This window comes from Garra rufa, chromosome 20, assembly GCF_049309525.1.
Source record: "Garra rufa chromosome 20, GarRuf1.0, whole genome shotgun sequence".
NCBI classification, from domain to species: Eukaryota; Metazoa; Chordata; class Actinopteri; order Cypriniformes; family Cyprinidae; genus Garra; species Garra rufa.
The window spans coordinates 31,774,812-31,802,487 of record NC_133380.1 but is presented as its reverse complement, the minus strand read 5'-3'; the positions used below and the strand labels follow the sequence as shown (position 1 = coordinate 31,802,487).

Below are 27,676 nucleotides of genomic sequence, written 5' to 3'. Positions count from 1 at the left end.
TGATAATCGCTGCGTGAAGCTATATTTAGAAAGTATAATTGCAATGGCCAAAATAGTTGTGTATAACAGCGTCTACTCACAGATGGGCCAACTTTGCCCTGTGGACCGGCATCACCCGGACGTCCCGTCAGACCCTGCATAACAATAATTATGTTAAGCATGTAAAATCACTATCAAACCTGTTTGACTTTACACTGCAGATGAATCGACTGATTTACCCTTGCACCAGGCAGACCAGGTTCTCCAGGCCGGCCAGGATCTCCGCTGGCTCCCTTTGGCCCTGACACTCCCGAAACCCCACGCTCACCTGGAGCACCCTGCGACACAAACACACACCAACAGCAGGAAATAAATTAAAATTGTATTCAACTGAAACATGCTATCATAACCATTTAGTAACTAATAATTTGGTTTGCAAATTTTGTAAAGTGCAGTCTAGACTGATGGATGAGGAGCTGCATATGGCCGAAGAACAATATCAGACATTTTGACAAAAGCCATCTTCACATACGTAAGCCTGGACCACAAAACCAGTCTTAAGTGACACAGGTATATTTGTAGCAATAGCCAAAAAATTTTCTTCATGCCAAAAATCATTAGGATGTTAAGTAAAGATCATGTCCCATGAAGATATTTTGTAAAACTTAAATTTGGATTAGTAATATACATTGTTAATAACTTATTTCCCCAATATTTCCCAATATTGTCCTATCCTAACAAACCATACATCACCAGCTTATTATCATGTATGAAAGTCAATTTCAAAAAATGTACCCTTATAACTGGTTTTGTGGTCCAGGATCACATCACAATCTGGTTATTTGCTGTAAAATTGTTGTATTGGATTTTCTGCCAAATGTTAAGATACCATTCACGCATCCAAACCAAAATACCAATAACCAATAACTCTGTGATATTAATCAAGGAAATTACCTTTAAACTACATTTTATTGATCTGCCCCATGAGAAACATAGCTGTCAGAATTTTACTTTGTAAGTAATTTACTGGTAACCTTACTCCTCTTCCAGGCAAATTGCCAGAACTGATTTACCAGAATTTCTTAACAGGTCCTGTTCACACATGATCTCTGAACACTATAATTTCTATATTTTTCCTTAAAAACTATGTGTGTCATGCATTTTGAACATGTAAAGCAATTTGAACATCTCACCTTTGGACCAGCCAGACCATCTTGTCCAGGAAATCCTCGATTACCAGGAGATCCCTGCAAAAAACATGTCATCCTTGTTAAATGTTTACAACATGATGCAGTATAAAGCTTCATCTTAAAGAACTACAACAGCCCCATCTAACTGATGGCCATCTTTGAGAGAGCATTAGGGTCACGCATAGAAAATACAAAAGACTTTGGAAAAGCAGATGAAGTTCTGACATATTACTAAAGGTCAGATATGAAAAAACAGTTTCTTACTCTCTCTCCAGTTGGCCCGACAGGTCCAGGAGAACCAGGCTCTCCTCTGGGTCCTCGCTTACCTTCCTCTCCGGCAGGGCCAAGGGCACCTTGAGGCCCAGCGTTACCCTAAAAAAAATCCTTTATTTAAATGTTTTTTATATTTAAGTATGACATCTGTAATTTGAATCATCTGTAGTCATTTAACTGCATTCTCTGAGAGATACACAGCATAAAAACACACTGATATTAAGTTTTACTACACACTTGCATCTATTCAGCTGTTAAATTAATAGATTAGTTACTATTAATTAAAATTAACATTTGACATTGCTTTATGTGTTTATGCAAACATTCCTCCTGAAAGAAGTGTTTATAGTACATTCACTCCTTGTATTTCAGCTTTGTTTGTAGAATACAGTGCTGCAGATAATGAAGTTGCTTTTTTATGAAGTTAAATGACTATGAATAACTTCTAGTGTGAATGGAAGAAACAGAACTTACAAATTCCCCTTTAGGACCAGCCTCACCCTTGAACCCTGCGAGACCAGGATCACCCTGAGGACAAACACCCATCAGAGTCAGACATATGAGTAGATTTATTCTCATGGCCTCATCGATTATCAACATTATCAGAATATCAGAAATAGACCAGAAGATATTCTGAATAAAGTTTTCTGGTGATGATCCATTATTTCCTAGTAAAAAAGCATTTGAAATGAACAGAAACTCACAGACTGTCCCTTTGGTCCAAGAGGTCCAGTCGCTCCCTGAGGTCCAGGAGGGCCGCGAGGGCCTGGGAAACCAGGAGCGCCAGCTATACCTGGAGCACCCTATGAGATGACATAGATGAATGTGTGAAAACAGGTTCATCCCTCATATTATCTACTGTGTTGCTTTTGGAAAATCAAATTATTGCAAGTGATTCTCACTAATTTTGAAACAGAAATGATGCACAGATGAACTATTAAAAACAGCTCATTCACAGTGGTTTACAAATAACAAAGATGTACAGTTCATTACATGCACATGTACATACCACTGATCCTTTGGCTCCAGGAAGGCCATCACTACCAGAGTTACCCTGCAGATTGAGCGAGAGCACACAGTCAGAGAGTCACAGTGAATAATAAAACAAAAGTCTTTCATCCTACACAACAGTCTAAGCAACAACATTGTTTGCCGCAAGTCTCCCCTCTCTACAACTCCAGCATAAATGTAGAATTACCAAGTCAAAATAAAATATATTAAACTCAGCAACACAATTCCTCGCATCTGTCCATTGGGCACTTCACCACTTCTGACTTCAGGAGGAATCCAAACTCAGTCCCGGCGCCAGAACAGTAAATGTCTTTTTTTGTTAGTAATTAATTTAAAAGACTGAAACATTATTTTTATTTGGTTGAAAACACTGAATATAGGCTAAAGCCAGACAAGACGCAAAAAGCATGTTTGAATTTAGTAGTAAAATTTGAATACACCAGTGATGTTCCAAATTCATTAAAGAGATTTAGGGGGTGGGAGTGGTTGACATTGAATCTGAGGTGGCACAAATCAGATCGGAGGGGTACCCCTCAGTTCAAAACGCTTTCGGTTTAGCTTTTCGCGTTTAAAATCACATTGCGGGGGTGAAGGGGTCCGCCCTTCAGAACATTGCAGGGGGGGCTTGAGGGCATCATTGGGGGGCTAAGCCCTACCAAGTCACCCCTTGACACCAGGCCTGTCCAAACTGCTACATGACCTGCTTTTCTGGGATGGACAAAATTAAAAACATTTTTGGAAATGAATTAAATTTTCTCCCATCAACCACTGGGGGTCACTGTGACTATTTGTGTTTACTGTGTGCTTTTCTTCTAAACCTGATTTCCTGTTCTTGTCTTCTGCTTGTCTTCTTCTGTATAATACCTGTAGTGATCTATCCATTACATTCACATTCACTGCTCAGAATTTTTGAGAAAAATAATCTTAGCTGTAAATATAATGTGACAAATCACTCTAATGTTGAAAACATGGACTGGAACAGAGCCACTGCCATCCATCCTGAGCTGTGACATCAATGACATATATTTCTTATTTAAAAATCAGCTGGTGAAAAGGTGAGGTCCACTTCCAAAAGGAACTAAGATTGAGACTGCCCACAAAGATGGTTTCCACTGGTTGGTCTGGATGGGTTTTGGGCACTAATTACCTAGACAGGCTAAACCAGCCTATGCCAGAAAAACAAATCTTGTTCTTTGTACCATTTCAAATCTTCCATTTATGTAATTTATGCCTATGCTTGTTCTTGCAGAGAAATGGTGTTCATGAAGAGTTTCAGTCATGTTTTTGGCCTCATCAATGGCACTTGTCAAGGTCATACTGCATCTGCAGGGCCTAACTTAATTTCATTGCCCATGTCAACAGCAGAATGTTTTAGCTTCCATTATCTAAAGTGACTGGAGTAACATGAGGGTTCTCTAAATTTGTTCAAGGGCACAGTGAGAATGATGATCAAATAATATAATGGGGCAGCCGTGGCCTAATGGTTAGCGAGTCGGACTGGTAACCCAAAGGTTGTGGGTTTGAGTGTCAGGTCCGGCAGGGATTGTAGGTGGGGGGAGTGAATGTACAACAATACAATAGAATTTTTTTTCCAGCGGTAACTCACAGAGATTCCAGAAGGTCCTGGAGATCCAGGGACGCCAGACTCTCCACGGGGTCCTTGTGCTCCCTCAGGTCCACGAGCACCGGTAGGCCCTGCTTCTCCCTATAAAAGAAAAAAAAACAACATGATACATATTGCTTGTGCATGACTATTTATTCTCAAGAACGGCAATTTCTCAGGGTCATTTCCTGTGCCTGGATTGTGCATTAATCTTTATTAATTTGGTCATAAAAAGTGGTAATAAACCTGAGATTATTACTAAATTATTTGTGTGATTTTTAGCACAATATGGAGTCTCAATATCAGTACTTCAAACTTTTGGACACACCTATATATTTTATATATTTTTCTGTTTATTAAAGTTTTTACTCTACATTTGTGCAGTTTTCAGTGGGTTAGTGATATTTTTTAAATATATATATAAATTAATAAATAAATATTTTTTAAATGGGTTTTTATACAAAAACTGCTTTTTATGTAAAATTCACTTTATAAAAGGCCCACATTTCTAACTTTAATTCATGGGGATAACATGGATAATTTCATATGGTTTAGTGTAAGATTTTTGCCCATCTTTTGGAAAATCCAGTTTTAAAAGTAAAAAAATAACTTTTACCAGTAGGTGGCTGCAGAGCTCCACTATTTGCTATATGCTATTTGACCACCTGAAAGATATTTTTTCACAAGTTTTTTCAGTTGAATTCATATCTACAGTACAGACCAAACGTTTGGACACACCTTCTCATTCATTTGAATGAGAAGGTGTGTCCAAACTTTTGGTCTGTACTGTATATAATCATGTGGAACATTAGTGTTTGTCAACACTATATATTATATTGATGCTTTTTAGCAAGTACCAATGTAGTATAACAGAAGTCTGCTTATATCAGTTTGCACTGGAGAAACAGAGCTGTGTCTGTGTTTACTAAATGAATAAATTTATGACATATATTACAGGCACCGATACTAAAGGCAAAATAAATGTCTAATTTGCTACAGAGAAATAAAGAATTAAGAGACATCACACCTTAGAACCAGGGGATCCTGGGAAACCGGGAGCTCCAGCTGTACCGACTGGACCCTGTTAAGACAAACAACATGAGGTGTACAAGGTCACAATGCTTCTGTTACCCATACAATCCTCAAATAAAATGAACATTCACGTAGAGCTACTGCAACAGATGATAAAGCCTCAAACCTACAGGAGGACCAGCACCACCGGGTAAACCATCATTTCCTCGAGCACCCTGATCAAACACAAACACAACAGACATTTCAACTAATCAACATCCTCACAGAATCCACAAGCATCTTGGTGAAACACTATATCATGTCAACAGTCAAAGTGAGACTAAACACCAGGGGCGCCGCTAAGGGGGGGTAAGTAAGGATGATTCTAAGGGCCCATGCCCTTTAGGGGCCCCCAGAGATCTGCTTTGGTGTTGTAGGGGGGCCCAAACTCATATTTTGTCACAGCGCCCAAAATTGCAAGCGGAGCCCCTGCTAAACACTAATGTAATCAATGCCTTTATTGCTATAATTTCAAGTTATAACAACATGTCATGATGCTGTATTGCTGTTGTGTGACATATTTTCGCCAATTATCTACTGTGGCCAAAAATGTAAACACACAAAAAGTATGTCACATTTTTAAGTGTCAACGATGCTAACTTATTAGCTACTGAGACAGATATAGAAAACCATTTATAAAATATAAAATATTTGTCAGTGTTCTACAAAAGACAGAAAGAAGTTTAATGAAGAAGGCTGGAGAAGTGATTCTTACAGCAGCTCCAGAAGGTCCTGGACGCCCTCTTTCACCAGGTAAACCACGTGGACCCTGAAGAAAAATGCACACACAAATAAATCCTTTATCAAATAAATATAAACTGTGTCTCAGATGTTTTCTCAAAAGATTCGTTTGGAGAAATAAAAATGACTAAACAGTGGGATGTAGAGAGCAGCTCAAACCAGTTGATGATCAATGATCTCTGCACAGTTTGGGACACTGAGACAGTCTCCATTCGCTCTTAATTTGATCTCATTACTGTCTGTGAGTTGTTAAGAGATCTCCTGTGTGTTTGCTATGGGGGTAATTTTGTTCCAAGTTTTGTAAAGCCATATTTCTTAACTTTCTTGTCTCGTATATGCTGATGTATATGAGCTCATGAAAGTTTGTTTAAAAGCTTCTGAGAGCTTGAGATGCTCATGGTCAGATGGTCTCACTCTGACATATATTGCAAGGAGAAATGAAATGTTTACCATGTGTGTACTGTTGTTGTTTAAATCTGACGATTTTTCAGACTTAGGTTCAGGTGTTTAGAAATAAAACACTATTCAAGGGAAATAATTGAGATATCTAGTTACAGATGTGGCCATTTGTATAGGACCGCAGTTGAGCGCAAACACCTACCATTGGTCCAGGAGCACCACTTTCTCCAGAAGACCCGGACTCACCCTGACAGATACAGACAGAGAGAGAAACATGGGTTGTACCAAGAGTGAAACCCTGAAATACCCATATTGTGGAAATGTGAATTGTGAAAGTCCTACTTTTGACCCAGTGGCTCCGGGTTCTCCTTTAGCACCATCAAGACCTAGATAACCCTACAAACACACCACAGATCACACATTTCAGTGACTGGTACATCTTTCAGATTTTGAGATTTTGGTCTGTGTTGCTTTCATATCAGGTCTTCTTTCATGAAATCTCCAAAAGACACATTTTAAGTGTTTATTATCACACTTTATATATTTGCACCTGTAGATTTCAGTTCCAATCCATATCTTTAAAGATTTTTTTTCTCCACTTCAGCATTTACACCAAAACTTTCTACACTCTTAGGGTTTTTACTTTCTACACTCTGAGGGTTTTTACTTTCTACACTCTGAGGGTTTCGTAATGCTTTTAAGTTTTAATGTACTGTGATTAATCACCTGGGGAAGTATATAGTTAAGAACGTTTACCCTATTCACCTGTAGTATCTGGCTTTAAGAGATTGACCACAAAAAGATCACATGATGAAAAAGTGCACTAACTCTGTGTCCCTTGATTCCAGGTAGACCTGGTGTTCCTGGGAATCCACGAGCTCCCTGTGTTGAGAGAGAGAGAGAGGAAGAGAGGTATGAGGTGAATGGAAGTATTCAGACGTTTCTTCTTTCTTTCTCTGGCCTGTGGCCACAACAGCGCCTCACATCTGGCCAAAAGCTTGAGCGCTGCGGGCAGCAGCCACTGCATTGCTGCTCTTCTCACATGGATCAAACACTTTATCGCTGTTTCAATTTAAAATGGTTCACCTGAGGGCCGGAAGGTCCACGTTCACCACCTTTTCCAGGTTTGCCTGGTTCCCCCTAAAAGTGAAACACAGAGATTTCATACATTAAGCTCAAAATGAAAGTCTGAGCAGTGGCTACTGACAACAGACATTTGTTTGAGTGAGCGCTACTGTGCTCAAATGTCATCTTGTGGCAGAAAAGTGTAACTACAAACCCAACAGGAAATGAAAGATTTGCATTCATGCTTCTACATCACAGCTGTGCTTAGAAAACCAATCATTTGAATACATTTTTCACATTTGTCTATTTATATAGTGCTTTATACAATACAGATTGTTTCAAAGTAGATTCAAAGTGACAAACAGTAACATAACAGCGGTAATGTTGTAAAATGAATCAGTTATGAAAAAATTCTGTTACAGCTATAAAGCAGAAGTCAATATTCAGATAAATTCAATGTTATTATTATTGAGATACTATTATAGTTTTTTATTATTATTATTTTCAATTAGTTAACATTTTAACATTTCAGTTAACATGGATTGTATTTTGATTATTAATTATCTTTTAAACTTAATTTAAAAGGCATTTGCTGCTGTACTGACACTAGTGGCTTTAAGACACAGAAATCTTTCAGCACGATCTGTGCGTCATGTGTGATGTGGGCAAGAGAAATGGAAGGAATGGAGTCTGAAGAGAAGAACAGCTGGAGACACTAGTGCAGAGAAAAACACCTTGGCACGTGTTTCGAGAGGGACCGATGAGAAAGTTCACATAACTTTAATCGTAACTTGCAACACTGTTCGGTGGGTGATTTGGACGTTTGTCATAATAGAACACATTTTTTTTCCTGAACACTATGAGGACGAATCAGACAACAGTATAAGCATGTCAATCAAGAGGCGGCTTATAAATGCACTGCTGAATGTTGACGTGAGAGTACTCACATCATCTCCTGGTTTTCCTGGGGGACCAGGGGGGCCACGAGGACCCATTGGGCCCTATTGAGAGAAAACAAAAATGTGAATGATTTGAGATACGAGTGAAAACACTTTTCAAACTCCATGCTTGGTAAGAACAACGCTGAAGAGTGTTCAATGTGGTGTATTACAAAAATACATAAACGAGTCCAGTGAGCTGTGTGCACCTTGCTGACCTAAATCTAGAGGCTTATTACAATTAGAAACAATTATGGCTAAATAAAGTGGCATTTGCACACTGTGAGGTTGACTATAATCGTCAGTAATGAGGTCTTTCATGAAGAGCGTTTCAGGTCTTTTGGACACATACGGATGATCCGGGCTCTCCGGCTTCTCCAGGGTTGCCTTGAAATCCTTGTGGGCCCTGCAGCAAAAATGAGACCGAAATTCACATCACAGACTGTGTGTTAAATCTTATGCCAGAAACAATATTTATATGATCCGTATGTGTACAGTGAGAAGAAGTATTATTAGACTGCTGGAGCAAAAGCTGCTTCTGCTTGAGAAACAGGATGAGTCTGTGTATATAGACATTTTCTCTTGATATAAACAGTATTATTATTAGCAATAAAACATTATTTCATATTCTAATTTTAAAGAAAAAAAATCAAAAACACATTCTCTGTGATGACAGAATGAGGAAAAAGCCCTACGGCTTACTGAGAGGTTGAAAGTTACTAGTGCTAACCTGTGTGTGTGCGTGCGTGTGTGTGTGTGTTTGTGATGTTAGTATTATCTTTGGGAAGCAGAGTATCATCTTACACACTTTATTTTTGCACATCTTTCAAAGGATAAAAACAAACTGGCGGTATTTTACACCCCTGTCATTACTTATTATCGCATATGTCACATGGATGAGTTGTTTATGGAGGAAATACACTCACAGGAGCTCCATTGGTGCCTGGTGGTCCTCGTGGACCCATCGGACCCTGAAGAACAAACAAAATAACAACAGAAATCAATGAATGCGTTCAGTCATACACTTAAGGAGTCACAATGACACTACCATCAAGCAGACGCTGCTTTGTAGCTGTGATATCCTAATGTTTTTTATTTTTTATTTTTATTTTTTATGTGATCTGCAGAGAGTTTGGTCTCTGGCTGTTTTCATAGGAAACGTTAGCCAGCAGTGCCCTCAGGACAACAGAGCGACTCGCTGAAGCAGAAACACTTAGGAGAATTCCACACAGTCACTCCACCTTCACACGCTGGAAATCAGCTTAAGTGCTTTGAACCCTTGTGACTTAAGACCAATTAAATGTTTCAGTGACATGAATAAAAGCGATAATCGGTACACACTGAATCCACCGCAGGATAATAAATCATCTGGGGAAAAAAACCATCAGCCATGTTCAAACACGTCAAAATCATAATGGTTCTGAACCAGGTGATTTTCCATATTATACAGCTTCTCTTATTGAGGTGCTTTTGCTTGTGAGTATTTGTAATAATATTTGACTTTTTACTTTTAAACTTTGCTGACCCATGCATGTACTAATAATTACTAACATTACTAACAAAACTTCTAAGCAGCAACCGAAGCAAACATGGGATATTTAGGTAGCTTCTCCTGAAACCACAGAAAAATCTCCATCCACACATACTCAAATGGGGCCGAGCTCCTGAATGGCTCTCACTGTTTGAAGAAACGGATATGTAAGTGAACGCAGTGGGAGTTTCCTGGAATGATTAACACACTCTGTGTTCCTGCACGTTACATCACTGGGTGTCTGAAGGTTGTAGTGTGAATGTGGAGCTTATGGAATCTCTCAGGACAAACAGCAAAGTACACACAAATATACTTTCAAATGTTGGCATACTGAGAGAAAAAATTGGGAGCCATCTAGATTTGATGAAGACCATCAAAATAATCTATTTAAATTCTATTCAGAGCCTGAATCTGTTTTGGTAATTACTTTTATTATAAAAAAAGAAAAACTAGCCCAATTTTTAAAGAAGATAATCAAATCAGTTTTTAATGAGTCTACCTTCAGCCCTTACAGTCCCCAACACTGTTTTCACCAGTTTCAACTTAAAAACTTACGTTTAGCAACTGCCTTAAAATTTTAAGTTACATTGACTTAAGTCATTTCAACTCACAAGTTAAATCAACTCATTTTTATTGTAATAAGTTAAAATGACTTGTAGTTTTAAGCTGATTCAACTTAAAAAAATTTAAGGCAGCTGCTGAACTTAGCACAGGTTTTGTATTTCTTTTTGGAACTAACAGATTGTAGGCCTCATTGGTCTGACCTACTGTAATGGTTTGAGGGAAAAAGCATTATTGGTGGGTTATTCTGGCAACGTTCACAAAAACTGAGGTACATAAGCTCAGATCAATCAGACCTACAATCAATCACTTCCAAATACAAAACCTGTGCTTACTGAAAGAAAATAAGCTAATAAAAAGATTGAGTCCATTATTTGGCATTAATACAGTGAGAAAATCACTATATTATCCAGGGACGAATTAATTTTGGGCCTACCGGGCCAATGCCCAGGGCACTAGACCAGAGGGGGGTCCAGCCGAAATACTGCTCTCCCTGAAATGTGATTTCAACCATTCCATGCCCAAAGCACCAAATTTATAAGCATTTTTGTAGGCCAGTCATTTTTGACTGGAAACACCAAGTTTAACAACATAAGGGGAAACTCAAACATTTTACAAGTTTTTTAGTCCAATGCAATAAGATCAAGTAGAATGGTCCTCTAATAAGATCAACAGAAAATCCTCTCTGCGTCAAATTGTCTAGAACACAATATATTGGATAGTCAAATAGAGGCAGGAAATCACTAGGAGAGTGGTGGCAGGCTGGACTTGAACCTGCATCACCAACATGAGCTGCTTATGTTGGCATAAATCAGCTCTTACAGCTCATTGCACAGGATAGAATTTGTAGAAGACCTATGCTTTTACATGGTGCTGCACTTGAGCGTTCATTCCAAATGCCCCACAAATGCACCATTTATGCTGTCTATAGTGGTTACAAGCAAATCTCAAATGCTTTTATGAAAAAAAAATGAATGCGAATACAGACAGTGATGTTTCAAGGATCACTGAATGTAATGAAACTATAATAAATGAAACTAGTGAAAATTAAAATAAATGAAAAGTGTTGACTGCTGTATTAAATATAGCCCTGCTCATGTTCCATCAAATTTCTAATGCATTCCTACAGCGTTGCACATTACAACCAATCACATATGATTCTAGTGAGCTTAGGAATGCAATGGCCAATCAGAGGCATTCAGATTAGTCATCTCTGAAACCCTGGAGTTTTGTCCAGTGTGCGCAGTGTAAGAATTCTCTTATCATAAGCAACATGCAGATGTACATATGATGTAAGAGATTCATTTATCATACAGTGTATAGACAGCTTCATTGATTATAACATGAGTTTTGTGATAATATCTGTGATAATATTCTTTATTGTGAACGTTCTTTGCTCGCGTTCCCATAATTTACTCGGGTTTGAATAACTGAAAATTAAAGCATTAGAATTAGTAACATCGTATTAGTAACATTGTATTAAAATATTTCATGACACCATATTTGGTAAATAAAAATAATAGATTACGCTAACATTAGGCTACTTTTAGCCTTACCCTGCAGTTGGTTCACCCTTTGCCTGTGGGTAAGATATGTTATTCTTCTTTGCTTAATCATTGTTTGTACACCTAATTAACTAAGAGTGAATAATTTATCTTAGAACCGACAAACAGTCACCAGGCTATTAAGCTTTCTTTACGATAACAAGGGCAATTAAGACAAAAAATGAGAGAGAGATTAAAATAAGTTTGCAACTACATTGATTTTTGTGGAGAAATATCTTTGTGAAACTGCCATGAAACTGAATGAAAAAAGTAAGTAAAATCTTTCTCTCTCTCTCTCTCTCTCTCTCTCTCTCTCTATTGTTTTAATTGATTATTAATTTTTATATTTTCCAAAGTACTTTTATGATTAAAATGTAGAAATAAATTACATTATCTCTTTTTTTCTAATCTTTGGTATAAAAATGTGTATTTAGAATCGTTTTTAATTGATACTGATATTTTACACTAACTTAAATTTTACATAATTTTTTTTGCCGCCATTGCTCACCATTGGTCCTTGCATCACTCCCATCTGCGCTCCTCCAGCTTTGTCATCGAATCCACCAGACATCTGAGCAGCAAAGTTCTAAAAAAGAACAAAATCATTCAGCGTTATCAGAATGTAAAACCTAAATACAATCAGCAAGTCCACATATTCAGATACACACAAGCTTGCTGCTCAAGCTCTACATTCACCTTGGACAACTTCATTAACAGAGCTTGATTCATATACAGCAGAAGCAGAGATGGAAGTGAAGTGTTTCGTGTGGTGCATATTTGAGCCATAATTTGAAAAGCACTTCTATCATTAACCTCTGCTCTCCCTGCTGTCAAAGTCTCTGCTGAATGCAGGTAAAGGACATGTGGTACTGTCAAACTCTCTCCCCTGTTCCTTTTTCATTCTATTTCTCTCACCCTCAATCTGTCTACATATTCACACTCCTGACAATCAGCTGACAGAGTATTTTGTGTTTCATTGGATTTGAATTGGTAAGTATCTTCTGATTTAGGTCTAGGTTAGGTTAAGGTCTTATTTTGAATACAGTCATGGAGACTGCATCTATAAAGCTCACAAATACTTACTCCACCAAGGCCTGGAGGTCCGTTTGGCCCAGGCGGTCCAGGAGGGCCGGGGTTTCCAGGGGTTCCTGGCTCACCATCTCTGCCCCGGGGACCTGGACTTCCCTACAGACAGAAATGGAGAAATGCAATGAGTAACTTAAAAAACAGCTATCACCCACAGTGCGGTTTGTGTTTGTCGTTGACATACAGCTGCAAAGTAAAACTGAACATCCAGCGCTAAAACAACGATAACAATGCAGCCACAGCTCATTAACTCAATGGCCTGTCAAATGACGCCATTGTGTTTTTTTAGGACTATAATGAAGGTTATTTCAGGTAAAGTGGTCTACTTTTTGCCATATTTGAAAGTGTGCAAAATATTTAGACATTTAAATGGACCTAATTTACAGCTTAAAGTAAACTTAGCCCACCTTCTCCCCCTTCTCTCCTCTATCTCCTCGCAGCCCTTGTTCTCCTGGTGGCCCCTGTTTGGTAAAAGAGAGAAAGTAAACGGTGTGTGTTACTGAGCATGCTGCAACACCACTGCTAAAGCAAACCCAGAGAATCCCAAGAATGCCAGAAGTATTCGTACCATAGGACCAGCTGGTCCCCTTGGTCCCACAACCTGGGGGGAAAATCAACAGAACGTCAGTGTTAATTACTGGGAGAGGCTTTTCCATTTCAAACAAACATGTGAAGAAGATAAAAATCCACAGAATCCACTCAGAAATCTGGCAGACTTCATTAGTGCTGTGTTGACGGATCACTGCGGCAGTTTCAGGGTAAAGTAGCTGACACACACCTCAACTGTGTCTGCCACTGTAAATCCACTGACAGCACACACACACACACACACACACACACACACACACACACACACACACACACACACACACACACATGTTTGTTTTTGTGAATTGTGGGGACATTCCATAGACGTAATGGTTTTTATACTGTACAAACGATATTTGCTATCACCCTACACCTTCCCTACACCTAAACCTAGCCCTCACAGGAGATTGTGCACACTTTTACTTCCTCAAAAAAACTGATTGTGCATGATTTATAAGCCTGTTTCCTCATGGGGACCTGAGAAATGTCCCCACAAGGTCAAAATTTACTGGTATTCCTATCCTTATGGGGACATTTGGTCCCCACAACGTGATGAATACAAGGACACACACACACACACACACACACACACACACACACACACACACACACACACACACACACACACACACACACACACACACACACACACACACACACACACTCATGATAAAAGTCTGAAGCTTACATCTGTTATGTCTCCTGGTTCCCCTTTTTGTCCCTGTTGCACAATGGGGAAATTATGATATTAGCCACATTAGAGAAAATATGTGTTATTAAATTATGACCCCTTCAAAATCACTGCATGATTGCTGTCACATCTTAATTGGCATTATTTAGATTAAACTTGAAACTCAACAGACAGCATGGCCTAAGAGATAGACTTCTATGTCACACACATGCATACATTAACTAACATTTCAGACCAAACACAGCATCTCTAGACAGGATGAACCTGAGACTTAATCATAACCTACAACACTTTCAAACAGACATTAAACACAGACTCACCTTAGCACCTGGCAAGCCTGTTATTATCATGGCATGAAAGACAAAAAACAGTGTTAAAAGAGCATCATATAAAAGCAATCCTAAATTCTGTCTCTTCAGAGCCAAACTGACTTTATAGGTCAAAAAAGAAGCATTCATTTCTGCCAGTTTAGATTCCACCATCACAGTCTGAGTTTAGAAAACTTTTACCTGCATCTGACTGTATTTCACTATACAGCTATAACCAATGTATGTATTCAGACACTTCATAATAATTATGACTCTAATGATTTATATATCTTTCTTGAATAAAACCTGTTCATTCAGATGTTTCCCACAGGCATAATGTGATGAAACTTCTGTCCACTATCTGAGATGGTTCTCTGTTTTCCAGTGACATACATATTTAGCCATGCACAAATCTATAGCTTTTGAGCAAGAAAGATTGTTTTCACAAATGACTATATAATGAGATAATGAGAATTGATTAAAGCAAATCACTTTAAAACTGTTTACATAACTTTGGGACGGTTCCAGTTATAATGCTAATACTGCCACAAACCAAGATCAAAACATCACATGGACTATTTACTTTTACTTAACAGTGAAAGAGGTAACACTTTACAAGGTTCAATAGTTAACTACATTGGTTAACAAGAATGAACAATACTTTTACAGCCTTCATTTATCTTAGTTAATGTTAATTTTAGCATTTACTAATGCATTATTAAAATCAAAAGTTGTTTGTTACACATTAGTTAATGCGCTTTGAACTAACATGAACAAACAATGAACAACTGTATTTTTATTACCTAACATGAACAAAGCTTAATAAAACTGTAATTAATGTATTGTTCATTGCTCGTTTGTGTTAGCTAATACAAAAAAGTAAAAAAATGACACCTTATTGTAAAGTGTTACCGTAAAAAATATGTAAAAATCTTTGTGCCTAAGTTAAAGATTAGTTATAAGCTTAGTTTTGTCCATTATGTGATGTCACAAAGTAATGCTCATGAATGTCATGAAGCACGTTTAGGATACCTGTATTTCTGCTTTAAGAATAACTGGCTAAACAAAATTATATGATTAAGCTGAAGCGTTTGTCACAAGACTCTATTGAAAGCTGAGTAGAGGAGCTCCTAGAGCAAGGTTCCTTAGATCTTGCCCTGCAGGGTCAATGCGCTGCAGAGTTTAGCTCCAACCCTGATCAAACTCACCCACCTGTGAGTTTCTAATGATCCTGAAAACATTGATTAGCAGGCTCAGGTGTGTTTGATTAGAGTTAGAGATAAACTCTGCAGGAAAGTGGATCTCGTGGGCCAGATTTGAGGATCCCTGTCCTAGAGGGTCGACATCCTGCAGAGTTTAGCTCCAACACACCTGTCTGGGAGTTTCTAGTCATCTAGTGCAGTGGTTCTCAATCCTGGTCCTGGGGGACCCCTGCTCTGCACATTTTGCATGTCTCCTTTATTTAACACACCTGACTGAGATCATTAGCTGATTAGTTCAGTTCATGGATCTCTCTCCTCATGAGCTGATGATCTCAATCAGGTGTTAAATAAGGGAAACATGCAAAATGTGCAGAGCAGGGGTCCCCCAGGACCAGGATTGAGAACCACTGATCTAGTGAGTCTAAAATCCTTGATTGGCTGGTTCAGGTGTGTTTAATTAGGGCAGGACAGTGGCCCTCCAGGAACAGGTTTGGACACTCCTAACGACCGGTAAAGCTTCAGCGTAAATGTACTGTGATTTTAAACATGTTGGTGGCCCATTGTCGCTTTCCCCTTGCTGCGTGTCATAACAGACTTAAAATATGACAGACTTGTATATTCTCTTAAATATAAAAATATAAGGTGCTTCACGATGCCATAGAAGAACCTTTTTTATCTAAATGGTTCCATAAATAACAGCTGAAGAACCTTTCTGTTTCCCTAAAGGTTCTTTGTGGTGAAAGAATGTTCTTCTGATTATAAAAAGGTAAGAAAGAGATGGTTCTTAAAAGAACCTTTGACTGAATGGTTCTTTGTGGAACCAAAAATGGTTCTTCTATGGCATTGTTGTGAAGAACCTTTTAAAGCATCTTTATGTTTAAGAGTGTAAGGGCAAGATTAACACAAGGCCTACCAGGCACCAGACCACTATTTCAAAATTCAATGCCCACATCTGCTTTGAAACATAAACATTAAATCTGACATTATAATGCTTATAAGTTTGAGAGATAATAAAAAAGATCACAGTTTACCCATACATGAACTGAGGGCAAGCTACAACCTGTCACTAACTTGACAGACAGAGATTGGTGTGCCGTTCGCATCTGACCGCGGGACACCATAGCAAACACAGAGAAACTCTGAGCATGGGCTTTGATCTGAAGCAGATGTCAGAGGCAGGAGGCTGATGCACCGGCTCCGCTTATTCAAATTGCCAGATTGTGTATTCAGAGACGAGATCAGAGCTGCGTTTTCTTATATGGACCAATTGTCTCCATGAGCCACTTAAGCTATGATACGTTCAGGAAATGCAGCCCAGTGGCCTGTTGCATAAAATGCTTTGGCTATTCTCCCAAGTCAGTCACCTATTTTTTTCTTCTAAACTGTTCATAACTTTTTAAAGTCAGAAAACTTGGATTGGTCTAATTTGAATCTGGAAAATAAGACTTATTACCCCTTTGTTAACTGTTAGTTGGTCAAACTACACTGTAAAAAATAATAATAAAATCAATCAATCTGTGAAATTTACAGTTAAAAAAACAGCAGCTGTATTTGCAGAAGCTTTACCATTTCGTTTATGTGCGTCATATGCACAAATACAAAACACCACGAAGACACCAAAACAATGCAATAACCTAATGCCCATAACTTATATATAAAAAGTGTCACTTGGGGAATTCTGGGAAGGTCAATTAACGGTTTCCCTTATAAAATTACTTGTTCTTTTACACTCTGAAAAACTGTAAACTGTTAACAGTAGTTTACTGTAAAATTAAATGTAAGGTTAGAATACAGTTACTATTACAATTGTTTGCCATATATAATATAGAAAACTGTTACCATTTAACAGGTTTTTACCATTGTATTATTATAGCCTAAGTTTACGCAACTGGTCATAGGTCTGTCTGCTAAAACGTCTAAAGGCAGATACATGCTCATGCCAGATTTGTTTTGTTGCTTTCTTCCTTTGTGAAGAAATAAGGAACTTTTGTAAAGGTGACGAAGAAAAAATCTCTCGAAATATAAAGTTCCTTTCATGACATTAAGTCAGAGATGAAACTCTATACCATGTCTGTTCAAGTGAGGCTCTCTCTAAATGATTCCCATATGTGCCCATCACACTCCTGCCGCCAGTGATATTTATTCCAGACAAAGCCAACACTGTGTCTCATTCGGGTTAGTCTTTTCTTATTTCAAATTGTTTGTCAGGTTGTTTTGGGTTTGTTTCAAAAAAGGCATCCATAAATTGTTAAGGTGCTTTTTTTTAAACCCAAATCCATCAAACAAATATGAATACAAATGTAATTTATTTATAAATGTGAGAAATAAATAAATTACGACCAGGGGAGGAAGGCTGGTCAGCGGCACAGACTGGACAGCACTCCCCAAATGGGATCTCAGGTTTGGGACAGTCTTTCAGCTCCTCGCAGATGATTTCGTCGCACAGGACCGCACCGGTGTCGCAAACACAAATGCGACACGGCTCTGGTTTCCACACGTCCTTGTCCCTATAGAACTGGCCGTCCTGCGTACAGCTGCCTGGATCTTCTGTGAGGAGCGTGAGCAGAGGAAGAGGAGGAGGAAGAAGCAGGAGGTGGCTGGGTGAGTGGGTGGAGAGTTAGAGCACAGCGCTTCAGGTAAAACATACTGTAAGAATTATTGTCAAAATGGCATTAAAAGGCCATAACATCCATGATTTGGATTTGAAATCCCAAATCATAGAAGCTTTATGACTCAGGTAAATCATATTAGTGGAATGCATACAGTATAAAGCATTAAAAAGTGCATCATATTAGATTTCAGTGCACAGGAACTACCTGATCATTGCATAATCCATTTGGCGCTTTTGTCTTTGCTGTCAAGCAGTTATAGCATTGTCACGTTCATTCAAATGCACACCACCAGATGGCAGCACAAAACTGATATCAACAAATCCAACTAATTAACAAACATTTCAAAGTGGAGCTCAGATCTCATGATATTGGCCTGATTTACTTCTGCCCTCTGCCGTGACGCTTCCGCCTGCCTGCCGCGATTACTCATAACACATGAAACTTTGTGACTAAAAGATAAACTGTGGTCCGTTTGATATCATCTGAATCAGTTTAAACACAAAAAGCATTTTATATACCTACATGACTTTTCCTTCAGTCAGTAGCAGGTCATTTGAGCTCATGAATTCACAGGCAGTTTTCGAAAAATGGGGCAGTGGAGAGAGATTGAGGGGTAATCAAATAAGCACTATGTTTGTTTGCCTCACAGGCCTGTTTATTTTCTGTAAATTCCAACAGACCCCATATGGCGATGAATGGCGCCTTTCTGAAAAGTAAAGACTGAGCAATTCACAAGCTTTTGCCTAATCTAAACACACGGCTCAGCAAGTGTGTGTCTGTACGCTGCCAGTTCAAACATGCCAGAGAGAGCGGAGAACGGACAGCTTTCACTCCACACACACGCTTCAGGCCTTCAGCCTCAATCAGTCTTCCTTCCATTCTATTTCTAAATCTGCTGCTCTACTGTCTGAGCTACAGGAATGTTGCGTACCTGTAGCTCAGACAGTAGAGCAGCAGATTTAGAAATAGAATGGAGCTCTTTTACTTTTTTGAAGTGGAAATTGAACACAGGTGAGGGGAGGTCTCTGGTTTCGGATTGTGTCTTTCCATTCTCTCGTTTAAACTTTTGTGTAAGTTAATGTTAGCAAGTTAGGATGTGCATAGGCCAGTTTGGATGCCTCTGCAGTACGTAAAATGATGCCATGACTGAGGGGTTAACAAATGGCCTTTGAGCTGGCGACCCCGACGAGCCGATCCATGACCCAGCTCACTACGGGGAGCTCTAAGGAAACACTCATACGCCTCTTTGCTACAATAACCCAATTGTTAGCTTTTGCTCAGCTTCTTTTCAGTCTCTCTCTCTCTTTCCTGCCTAATTGCTTCTTTTCAAATTTATTTTATTGTTCTTTTTACTGCCGTTTTTAAAACTCACAGTGAAATATCTTCCAACTTGTTTACTGGTGAGCTTATTACTCCTACTTTTCTAAAATATCGTCAAAGGAATGTGGCTTGCTGAATTATAATAGCTGCCTCTGTCCTTTTTATGTTTTTCCAATAGCTTTTCGCCAGACAGTCTTTCCTGCTTTCCCCGGACTATCGTAGCCCCTGGGTAATTTAGAAAACAGATGGAAGCACTTTAACTGTATGGAACAGTAACTCTGGCTGAGGCCCACCGCTGCTGACTTCAACTACTGATACACCTCTGAACCTTTCACAATTAGTCGTCACTCTGGATGAGCCAAATAGAAAAGCAGTGCTTTCGGAATCCCTCCAGCTCAAACTTCTCATAATTCGAAGGCTTTTGGAGCATCTGCCTTTCGAGCAAGCCTGGATTTGCCCTGGTGCCCCCTGACAGCAGTGGAATGCGCTCTTTTACAGGGCCTGACCAGCTGAGCCTTCAGGCCATCAGGAGGGCTTCAGCCATCAATGAATGAATAAAACAATGCTAAAATAAAACAACGAGTCAATAAATAAATCGCTCTGTGTGTGTGTGTGTGTGTGTGTGTGTGTGTGTGTGTGTGTGTGTGTGTGTTTAAAAGCTTTGGGAATGTCCCGCAGGTGTCCTGATGGATGAAATACCCTGAATACCATCAGTCTGCCGCTTAATGCTTTTCGTTAGTCTTTGCGCTTCAGTATAAACACATTCTGACCAAGTGCTATGAATTCACTTCAGAAATGCCCTAGACTAAATAAATAAAACAGAAGAAATTTGTTTATTCTCTCATTTTTCTTTCTTTTTACTTCTTTTTCGTTTTTTTTTTAAACTTTTTTTTTAACAGGAATATTTCTGCCGTATTTATTTTCTTTGTATTCCGGTAAAATTATTGACATTTCAAATACACATATAGTATTCCCAATACCTTTGCCCCGCAACTTTCAACCTGGCAGAGCGCAAAGTATCATCTTTCATTACTACTTACGCAAAATATTCAAGCATTGTCGTTTAAAGAGATTTAAGAAGCCCAAAAGCAGAAGTGCATAAAAAAGTGAAACGGTTTTGAAACTTTTGAGCGTAAAATGAGAAAATGGTGGGCAAACTCACGTTCATCCTCTTCTTGGCATTTGACAACGGCCAAAAATGCGACTAGTGTTGCCACAAATAGCAGTAAAGTCCTTGAATCCGCCGACAGGATCATGTCTAAACAACAGACATGCGGCGTTTCAGGAGAAGAAGAGAAAGCGCTTTTAGTGTTTTCTCCTAGTTACGGGCATTAAGCATTTAGTCCGGAATGGTTGACGAATGGTGGACGATGAAGCTCGAGACTCCTGCAGAAATTCCGTGCGGACTGATCCAGGGGCCCGCAAATTTGAGTCCATGCAGCTCTGAATGGAGAGCGTGCATTCGGAAAAAAAAATCCACCCCTTTTACCCCCCATGAAGCTGAAATCGGAGAACCTTTGCTCTGCGCTCTCCTCTCTTGCACCCATTCTTTAAGAGCCCTCCTTTCACGTGCAGCTGAGAGACAGGAGCCCAATAAACCTCTGCCAAGAAAACAGTCTTTCAAGTGCAATTATTTACGTTTTACGCATTACAGTCATTCTGAAAAAAACTTTATGGAATGCTTAATATCGACTAAACAGAGATCTAAAATGTTGCACAGTAAAATCTGTGCTGTACTTAAAATAAGGCATAGCTGTAAGTAGATATTGTTACAGTTTTACAATTTCATTAAGATATTGTTAGCATGATTATTATCTTGATTTTAACAACTAAAGTTAGACCAGCTTCAATCTTTTACATTAAAAAGTTGTTTTATTTACAAATGCTATAGGCCCTATGTAAATAAAAATAAATGTTATGTTTAACTTTACTTGACATTTAGCTTCAACCCTAATAAAACATACAACAAAAAGCTAGTCAAGGTCTTCAGGATAACTAGAAACTTCTAGGCAGGTGTGTTGGTGCAACTTCAACTGGAGCAGGACTGAACACCCGTGGTACAGTATAAACTGATAAGAAGCAGTTCATATGATTAGTTTTAGAAAACTAAGGGACCCTGCCAAAAACTCTAAGGAGTGTGTTTCTGTCCTGGTATTCCCTACATTATGGGGACCAAATGTTCCCACAAGGATAGTAATAACAGTACATGTTTTTTTTAGTGACCATGATTCAGACAATTTATAAATCATACAGAATGAATTTTTTTTTAAATGTAAAATTGGTTGTAAAAAAAAAAAACAATGCGTGAGGATGAAGGTTTAGGGGTAAGGTTTGGCTAAGAGGATAGAAAGTAGAATTAGTAGAGAAAAAACACAATTATGCCTATGGAATGAACATGGAAAACCCATTATGTGTGTTTAGATTAGAGATATTGTATAGATTAGACATACTGAGTGACCTGACAAGGCCATAAGCACATGACGCTTTGTGACATGATGCTTATATTTATCGAAAAGTAAATTCTCCCATTCCTGTGGCTAAAACAAGCCAGACAAAAGCTTGTTCCATGCATTTTACATCATATGTCATTATGCCATTTGTATATTGTTGCACATGCACAGTATTTTACAGTTTCGTTTTTCAATCCGATCAAGTGTTTATGTTTTTCAATCCGATCAAGTGTTTATATGTACATTTAATTCAGATTGAGCTCGGTCGGATTGATTAATTGTTTACATAAAGACTTTTCAGTCCAATTAAGCCAGCAATATGATTACTAACAGATAATTTGTTGAATTTTGAGTTTTGTTGAAATACAGCTGAAATTGAGGGAGTTCTCTGGGTTTGGGCTATGAGCTTGGAGCCCTCCTCTTGGACAGCATGCCAAACATACTTTCTATTTTCTTAATCTAATTATATGTAAGAGTGAACTTGTGAAACGTATAACAATGAATAGATAGGAATTACAGTGTACGACTGTGGTTACAATTATTCATGAGATCATATATATATATATATATATATATATATATATATATATATATATATATATATATATATATATATATATATATATATATTAGGGGTGGGCATAGATTAATTTTTGGAATCTTGGAATTAATCTAGATTAATATGGCTAATTTGAATTCTGCTGAAGGCAGGGGTTACATGTTACACCGTACTTTTATTTTGACAGGTTGCCGTGAAGTTTCTGTGTATACAGTATGATATGATGCGAGTTTTCTCAAATGAAACGGTAAAAGTGACACTCACAGCAGTTTTGGAGATTGAGTTTATCTGTTCATGTGAGATGCAAATGCCAAAAATTACCGGGAGCGTCACGTGTGTTTCAGTATGCGTGTAGTAAAAGCGTGTCTCCACCATTCATACATACAGCTAGGCAAACGGAACATACCGGATTCATATCAAAACGGTCTTTTTGCATTTCAGCTTTCACATACACAAGTCCATATCGCGATTTGAATTAAGTGACAGACCAACATTTGATTTATGAATCCAAAAAACGACGAATTTACGTGGCATTTCGCGCTATAGTAGATTCGTTTTTTATGAATGGAGGACGGGATCGCGTCGTCCTCCATTCATAAAAACCGAATCTACTATAGAGTCTGGGAACGTGACGTCAGCAACGCAATGCATGTTGGGAATTTAGGTAACGGAGCTGCGGTGAACACTGTGTTTGATTGTGATCGTGAAGTTTTAGTCTACTTTATTCTGCATAAATAATATTTTTTGGTGAACTATTGTTGTGTTGTTAATTGCCACAGTCTCACCGATTACCAGCATGTACGCCGACTGTCAAATGTTTGATTTTCCAGCTTTCCAGCTTGGACAATCACCTTGGATCCCAAGTGTCCGAGTTAACAAAACGGCGTTGCATGGCGTGGGTACAAGCAGTTAGACGGAAAAGCATTAGTTGACTAATATGTGCCCCAGCGTTGTTATGAAACCATGAATTAAGAAATTAATGCTGTCAAATCTGTTGCTCTCAAGGAATGTCATCCAACATAAACTTTTCTGTGTAAATATGTTCATGTATTGCGTGTATTTATATGTATATACACATGTACATATATAAAATTTAAATTATGTATATATACACTAGTTAACATTTGAAGTGGATCGAAAGCTTTCATCAAAGTTGTCATAATAAAATCATGTCTTACTTTAACTTTTTTGATCCACTGTGAATGTTGACTACTAATATATATAGATATAACAGGTATAAAATATACACATGTATGTGTACTTATACATAGACAAACAATGTTTTACAGCCTTCAGTTATGCCGCGTTTCAGGCAACCCGTTACCCGTGTTTTTCCAGCCTTCTACCGGTGAAAGTGCACTGTCAAACCTGTGATTTCTCATCTGTGAACTCGTACTAACGTAAGATCAACGTACTCCCAGTTCCGAGCTCTGATATACGGTGCGTTGTTTATGCAAGTTGTACATGGTGGAAAAATAGACTTTAGGACAATATAACGTTGCATTCAAATTAATAATAATAAATGCGCTCAGACAGTTTGGCACGACTTGCCTGGAACGCGTGACTGGTGGTTTGAAGTCGTGATTTATGGGCTTTAAAATCTGCCTGGAACGCAGCATTAAACATGCATTATCTGTTTTGCATATTGCATACCACGTTGCAGCAATAAATTGAAAAAACACGAACATTTCTATATCCCTTTATTTGTGGATAACACACTGATGTAAATGTGCACAGTTCACAGTAACATAAGAATCAACTAAATTGAAAAGTTCAGTTCCACTACTACTATAGTGCAAACACAACAGGTGTAAGATGTAACAGTGCTGTAAACTTGAAGTCTCAAGAACACAGGTAACAATGCAGTAGGTAAAACGGCAAATAACACTACAAACAAAGTAGGAAAACCCCATCTGGGAATGTTACGTGCGTTAAGGCGGTAACTCATTTAGATCGTCCACCACTCTTTATGCTCGTAAGGATCGAGCCGTTGATTATTTTTAGTTTTTCTAAATACCTCAGCTTTGACACTTCATTAAGCTTTTCTCGGTATGGAAGATTTATCTTTTCCTCGGATCTGTGCATTGTTTTTTTTCTTCTTTTTAATAGTAGCCTACTATCTTGTAACTGCTTGTAATACTGACGGCTGACGACGTTACATAAAACATGGCGGCAACTACCCATAATTCTATGCGCAGTGACGTAGTTGGCCAAGCTCTATAGCGAAATGCCACGTAAATTCGTCGTTTTTTGGATTCATAAATCAAATGTTGGTCAGTCACTTAATTCAAATCGCGATATGGACTAGTGTATGTGAAAACTGAAATGCAAAAAGACCGTTTTAATATGAATCCGATATGTTCCGTTTGCCTAGCTGTATGTATGCATTGCGGAGACGCGCTTTTACTACACGCATACTGAAACACACGTGACGCTCCCGGTAATTTTTGGCATTTTCATCTCACATGAACAAATAAACTCAATCTCCCAAACTGCTGTGAGTGTCACTTTTACCGTTTCATTTGAGAAAACTAGCATCATATCATACTGTATGACACAGAAACTTCACGGCAACCTGTCAAAATAAAAGTACGGTGTAACATGTGATGGGCTGGGTAGGTGTTGACGTTAAAAAAACACAATCTAATAGGTAGAAAAAATTATTTCATTGTTAGTTAGTTAGTAAACACAAGTACATCTAATTGAACATAATTTATTTTCATCAACAAATTATCATAGAACAGCTTTATGAGCTGTATGATCCATTCTCAAAGACTTTAAGTCATTATTTGGGTAGCACACATATTCTGAATGCCTTCAGCAGAATTCAAATTAGCCATTTTAATCTAGATTAATCTAGATTAATTCCAAGATTTAATCTAGATTAATCTAGATTAAAAAAATTAATCTATGCCCACCCCTAATATATATATATATATATATATATATATATATATATATATAAAGGCTTAAATTAAAGCATTACTTCCAGTATCCAGTCCTAATTAAACACACCTGAACCAGCTAATCAATGTCTTTAGGATCACTAGAAACTTATGCTGCCTTCATGTGATATGGGAAAGATGATGCTTTCCACTTGTGAAGTGGAAATTACCAGTGTGTCGTGTTCAGGTGCTTTTGTTGTCGTAGTGAAGAGAAACATGGCGAACTCGCAATTTGTCCTCACATGCTACTTTGGTAAAACAGACCGAATAAAATAACATGAGAAAATTGCCTCCTTCAGAACACTGTACCGCACAGCACCCTACTGGAGGCGAGCCACGACAAGCTAGCATCTTCTCTTAACGGTATTTTTAAAGACAACACTACGTTTAAATAGCAACGTTATTAAAATCCTTTATGCCCCAGCATTATGGGGGCAACAAACTAACCAACTAAACAGCAGAGAACTTTTAACATCATGCAATGCTTATCATTCAGTATAGTTTCGTTGCTGTCCGCCATGTTGAAAGGTCAAAGTTTATCCCATCTCGGCAACTCGGGTATCATAAAAAATTTCGAGCTTTCCAGTGGAAATTACAACGTGAGTGGGTGTTCATGTGCAATTTAGATGTCGGATTTTGGTATTTACCATAATTACGATAGCACATGAAGGCAGCATTACAGGCAGGAGAATGGGAGCTAGGAAGCTCTCCATGAGCAGTATTAGACACATGTAAGCAGGAATAGTATGTGGTGGGAACATAAGTTTGTAAACTATATCTTACAGAAAAACTACACAACATCCATGTAGCACATGCTACAAGATTCACTTGCGGAATGACAGATCTTAGGTGTTTTCAATGACATTTTTTAAACTGCTTTATTTTGATGATCCACTTTAGACATTCTACTAACTACTTTGCAACTACATGTCAACTAATTCTCATTAATTAGCAACTAAATGTCTACTAACTCTCAGAGTAGACTGTTAGGTTAGGTTTAGGGTTAGTAGAATAAGTTGACATATACTTGCAAAGTGTCTTATAGTCAGTATGTTGTATGTTAGAATTCGTTATTTGTTTTCTGTGCCATATTCTGAATACAGACACCAACCCTCCAATCCCACAAGCCTCTGTACGATAAGTAATATTCAAGCATTACAAACCCCTCACACAAATGTAAGGGGTATTTGTAATTGGTGCTTATCTTAACGTCTTAACAGTATATATTTGTATATCTTGTTTTGTTAAAGCGCATAACGTTAGTGAACTTTATCAAATACTTTCTATACAAAACTATACAAGTACAAAAATGATTCAAACTACTATTTCAAGACATTTGGGTTCATTAGTCTGGTTCGAACATGTATGGCTGAATACCAGCCTCTCACTCTTGCTCATGTTGCTTCTGTTTATTGCCATATGCAAAGCAGAGACGTCTAGGCCACGCCCCCTACTGGAGTTGGGTGGGAAGTTGCAGCTCATTTTCATGTAAGGGAACACACCCCTGAAACAACACTTTTTAGACCCGCCCCAAAAATTACACTTTTCAACATGAGATATTAAACGATGTTTGTTGTATTTGAATCTGAAACTTCACAGCCACATTCAGGAGAGCCATAAGATTAATATTACATCTTGTAAAAAAGGACATAACAGGTACCCTTTAAGTATGACAAAAAAGCCATCCCAGACAGCAGCTGACTCCGTGCCGGATCCGTTTTCAAACCGGCAAATCCGCATAACAGTCACATCCGTTTTAGTGCTGTAACATGGATTTGGCCCGAAGCCGGGTTTCAGTCGGCGAGAACAACAGTCGCAGAGCGGACCCGGGCCGCGTCTGTGAAAACGTCTCTGTCGCTTTCTCATAAACACAAGATTTTGTGTTTTGTGATTTATATTTAAGCAAAGACAAGCTAAACTGATTCGAAATAACTTACAACACGTTTAATACTGATTCTGGAACATTAATGATACCAATTTCAATTCCATGAACAAAAATATTAGAATTT

General features: G+C 38.3%; 1 protein-coding gene across 2 annotated transcripts in view; it reads right to left on the bottom strand.

Annotated features, from left to right (window-relative positions):
* The window catches only part of col2a1b (collagen, type II, alpha 1b), a 54,917-nt gene extending 33,773 nt beyond the window's left edge, over positions 1-21,144 (bottom strand). Inside the window, exons 1-26 of one of the 2 annotated variants that reach the window (XM_073826171.1) lie at positions 20,876-21,144; positions 18,122-18,328; positions 14,592-14,608; positions 14,269-14,301; positions 13,561-13,593; positions 13,400-13,453; positions 12,990-13,091; positions 12,415-12,492; positions 9,197-9,241; positions 8,623-8,676; positions 8,280-8,333; positions 7,354-7,407; positions 7,096-7,149; positions 6,610-6,663; positions 6,470-6,514; positions 5,843-5,896; positions 5,259-5,303; positions 5,084-5,137; positions 4,060-4,158; positions 2,452-2,496; positions 2,147-2,245; positions 1,917-1,970; positions 1,434-1,541; positions 1,173-1,226; positions 219-317; positions 81-134 (exon numbers count right to left, since the gene is read on the bottom strand). In XM_073826171.1, coding sequence (XP_073682272.1) covers positions 81-134; positions 219-317; positions 1,173-1,226; positions 1,434-1,541; positions 1,917-1,970; positions 2,147-2,245; positions 2,452-2,496; positions 4,060-4,158; positions 5,084-5,137; positions 5,259-5,303; positions 5,843-5,896; positions 6,470-6,514; positions 6,610-6,663; positions 7,096-7,149; positions 7,354-7,407; positions 8,280-8,333; positions 8,623-8,676; positions 9,197-9,241; positions 12,415-12,492; positions 12,990-13,091; positions 13,400-13,453; positions 13,561-13,593; positions 14,269-14,301; positions 14,592-14,608; positions 18,122-18,328; positions 20,876-20,969 — 1,743 coding nt within the window. In that variant the 5' untranslated portion in view covers positions 20,970-21,144. The remainder of the gene's footprint in view (positions 1-80; positions 135-218; positions 318-1,172; positions 1,227-1,433; positions 1,542-1,916; positions 1,971-2,146; positions 2,246-2,451; positions 2,497-4,059; positions 4,159-5,083; positions 5,138-5,258; positions 5,304-5,842; positions 5,897-6,469; positions 6,515-6,609; positions 6,664-7,095; positions 7,150-7,353; positions 7,408-8,279; positions 8,334-8,622; positions 8,677-9,196; positions 9,242-12,414; positions 12,493-12,989; positions 13,092-13,399; positions 13,454-13,560; positions 13,594-14,268; positions 14,302-14,591; positions 14,609-18,121; positions 18,329-20,875) is intronic. The other variant, XM_073826172.1, reaches the window with a different exon arrangement.
* Between the last annotated feature and the right edge of the window lie 6,532 nt (positions 21,145-27,676).